Here is a 4,034-nt window from a genome sequence, read left to right as displayed (position 1 = left end):
ATTTGGGATGAATGTATGTGAAAGTTATGTGAAAGTTACTGATATCCTGCGGATTCGTGTTGAAACTGAAGAGATACAGCGGGAAAGAAAGATTGAAACAGAATCAATGTAAAAGAGGGTGAAGTTTACGACCCATAGTAAGAGGAGTTATGTTCAGATTTATTTCATAACATATGAAATAGCTAAAAGTCTAACACAGAATTTATGCTTGAATGGAATTAAAAGTCATCTCATTATCAATCTAAAGGTTAAGCTATACAAGCATTTAGTTTAGAAATGAACTGTCAGAATTCCCTTCTATTTAGGATTGGAGTGCTGTGGTCACTAAGTCTCTAAACATTTCCTGTCGACCCGTCTAAGGACAAGGGTTATGGTGTCCTAAAATTAGGACGTGTCTTAAATTTAGGAAAGCTTCGAGAACCTTACTTAAGACTAAGACATGTCCTAAAACATACTTAGGACACATCTTAGTCCCAAGAAAGCTTCGTGAACATGCCTGCTGGTTTGTATTAGAATTCGTATATTTTGATAGTTCCTGGTTGAGGCCAAGAAAAAAGTAAAGTCAACTATATATTTACAGGAGGTTGTATATATAGACATTACATTATTGTGGCAAAGAAGTGGAGAAAAAATATTTGAATCAAACCCGGCACTCTTGGATTACTAGTCAGGCCCATACACGAAACAAAGCAATATTATTACAATATAAAATCTGTTTCGGATATCATCAGAACTCTCCATATCGAAAAAGATATACTGAAGAAATGAAGATGTGGAGCGAAGATTCAGATACAAAAGCTGCCTTTAATATATCACTATATGCACCAAATACCATGAGTGTCAACAATAGACGAAGTAAAAATTACAGGGTCGGTTTTTTTCCCTATCCTTTACTAAAATTGTTTTCTGACGTGATAATGTAAATCGAGAGGGAATGAATAATTTTTCTCCTTCATATGCGAATTATTCTTGTAGAAATCAATGTTCAGAGCTGGTGGGGACTTAACTTCATACATACGAAATTCATAAGGAAATCTCATTTTACGTGTCTATACCTAGTCTTCCATTCACCGTAAATACTTCTCATTAATGTTTATCCATTATGCATTGGAATCCCGAGGCGCAAACCCGCGTTAAAATATACATGAAACCAATTCATTTGAAAAGAACATAAAAGGTGTGAATTATTGGCGTTTTCAGTAGGCTCTTGACAAATTATACATGGGTTTCAACAGTCTCATTTAAAGTCAGTATTTCGCAATAAATGAGATCTTTTTGCAAATACAGCCTGCCATTGTGACGACTGTTAAACCGTTCTTTTCATACTGATTGAAACTAAGGATTACTCCGTAAATACCTTATCCACATAGAGGGAGCCCCACGGCTGGTGTGACCGGTCAATAGGGATGCTAATTCCTCATAGACACCTGATCCCACATCTGGTGTTCCCAGGGGTCTGTGTTTGTTCTGAATTTGTATTTTATAGGATTTATGAGATTGATCTCTGCTTGTTATCTGAGAGATGGTTGTTTTACTGATAAATTGTTCATAGAGTCATTGAATGTTCCACCCCCGTCTTTTGATGGACCGTGTGATGGGGCGTATTGTGGTATATGTTTTCCCTTCCGTCCGTCTGGTAGCTCATATTTATTTTGCACACTGCGAGGTCTAGGAGCTTGGTCAGTGGGGAAAAGTGTCACATGACCAAAAACAATAGGTCACGGTTGCCTCAATTTAGAATTGACAGCGTCACAGCTTGTGACTTCAAGCATGCACTATGTACATATAGCTACAGACGGAGTATTACATGCGTGTACCCTAGCGATGCACTTTATTAGCCAAATTGCGACGTTAAGACGTGGTTATATCCTGTCTTAAAATTAAATCCAACTAAGCGTAACTTTGACCTTTAATCTGCGGATCAAAATTGTTCTTTGCATCCCAATTACCTGTACATGTATCTTTATTATCTACAAATTTCTTATTTCTCATTTCATATCTCTCTATATATACAAAGAGATATATATTTAGACATTGAAGGCATACTCACAAATAAACAGTATGACTTCTGATTCTCCACCGTCAACTTCTCATCTATATGTAGCAATATTCAATCATCACCTGCATATCGTGTAACTGCAGTAACACGATAGCACGATTGTGCACATGATCAATTTCTGAACGGAGGCAGGTTACTGACAAATACGTTTATGTTAACAGGGGCTTCAACAGTCCCGATTGAATTCAGCATTTCGCAAATTTTATGTTCGTGATAACGATATTGTTTGCAAACACAGCCTGTCGTTAAGTCGAATGTTGTCTGGCGTGTTTCAGACTAATTGCTAGGTCGCTCGTTTTACAAAAATGATTTTACTGATTTTAATTACGGATTATTCCATTTACCTGATCAGGACAGAGGACTCACGGCGGGTATGACCGATCAACAGGGAATACTTACTCCTCCTGGTCACCTGTTTGCACCTTTGGAACTTCAAGCGGTCCGTGTCTGCCCTGTTCTCGATTTTTTTCTTTGTGGGTTTTATGAGATTGATCATCACCATTTTCATCCATTAGTATAAATTGATTTCCATTACAACGAGTACATAGTATTATGTCAACAGTCTCAATTTGAATTAGCTCCGGTTAATATGTGTTTATTAAATAATACATGATTGACTATCGTTATGCTTTTATTTTCAGGACTTCTCAGAACACGTGTTACATGATTATGGTACTGTGGGTATTCTCTTTCCTCTTATTTTCACCTGTTCTTCTGGTGGTGCGTGAAGTCAAAGCATTTCGTCCCATCTGCATGGAAGAAATGGAGGATAACAAAAGGAAGGCCTATTCAGCCTGCATGTTTATCTTCTTTTATCTGATTCCACAGACATTGGTTGGATTTTGTTATATTCAAATTGCTCAAAAGCTGCGTGCGCACTTGAGACGCGGTGCCCGTTTGAATCAGGCAGCTGTTGTCACGTTAAAAACACGTGGGAAAATCGTCAAGATGACATTCGTTGTTACGCTGGCTTTCGCCGTTTGCTGGCTACCCCTTCACGTAGCAGCAATAATGAATTCTTTAAACGTACCAGCCACATCTTTTTCTTACCACTTGCACATATTTGCCCCATGCTTCGCTTATGTTACTGTGTCACTTAATCCAGCAATTTATTGCTTCATGAGTAAAACGTTTAGAAAATATTTAAGGGCTGCGTTTACCTGTAGAACGGTTACGTTAAATGCTGCCATGTTAGGGGATGATGCCGACTTGATTCCGAATAACCCGGATGTAAGCAACAGTAGCAAACAATGGGAACTTCGGAGCATTACGACCAACCACGACAAAACATCCCATACGAATGGATCGACTGAGTGTGCTATGAATACGCAAACAGAAGAATCCTCCCTGCTGGAGACCTTGAATTACCCAATAAGTAACCAATCCAAACCCTGTTTCTTCATGGAAAATCTAGTCGACAAAGAATGCCAAACAGAGAAGACTTGTATATCTGTCACAACGAATATATAATTGATGTAATTATTTTTTATTAAAAAATCTGCCAATAGTAAAACATGTATAACCTTCGTAATCTACCAACCACAATCGAAGGACTATGATAAGTTCATTAACGCTTTTTAATGGTGCTTCTCGTGTTATTTCTATTCGTGTACATTTTATGTATAAAACAATTGCATTGTACTTTAACGTGGAAAACAGTGATGATGAAATGAAGATGGTTAAAATTGATAGCATGGTCAGAAAACAACATATACTGACGAAAATTTCCTTTCTCGTCAAATACATTTCTTAATAAAGTGCAAAACAACACTCAAGAACTCGGGTTTCTTTTTGTTTCAAGCGAGACGCAGCTGTATGTAACTTGCTTTGTAGTTTATTAGAAAAGAGTGCTGATTGCCACATGAAAATGTCGCGCCTCCTCTGAACAAGTAGTCAGTGACAGATTTAAGGAGATATGAGACATGCGCCCACGTCTGCAAATTTATATTTTCCTACAGCTATACTTATACTATTG

The 4,034-nt window shown here is 37.6% G+C and overlaps 1 protein-coding gene across 1 annotated transcript in view; it reads left to right on the top strand.

Moving 5' to 3' along the window:
• LOC125681541 (galanin receptor type 1-like) overlaps window positions 1-3,829 on the top strand; it is an 81,698-nt gene extending 77,869 nt beyond the window's left edge. Inside the window, exon 3 of the mRNA XM_048921688.2 lies at window positions 2,701-3,829. Within this exon, the coding sequence (XP_048777645.2) occupies window positions 2,701-3,529 (829 nt within the window). The 3' untranslated portion in view covers window positions 3,530-3,829. The remainder of the gene's footprint in view (window positions 1-2,700) is intronic.
• The last annotated feature ends 205 nt before the right edge of the window (window positions 3,830-4,034 follow it).

The sequence above is a fragment of the Ostrea edulis genome, chromosome 2, assembly GCF_947568905.1.
Source record: "Ostrea edulis chromosome 2, xbOstEdul1.1, whole genome shotgun sequence".
NCBI lineage: Eukaryota > Metazoa > Mollusca > Bivalvia > Ostreida > Ostreidae > Ostrea > Ostrea edulis.
This window is presented reverse-complemented; position numbering and strand designations above follow the sequence as displayed.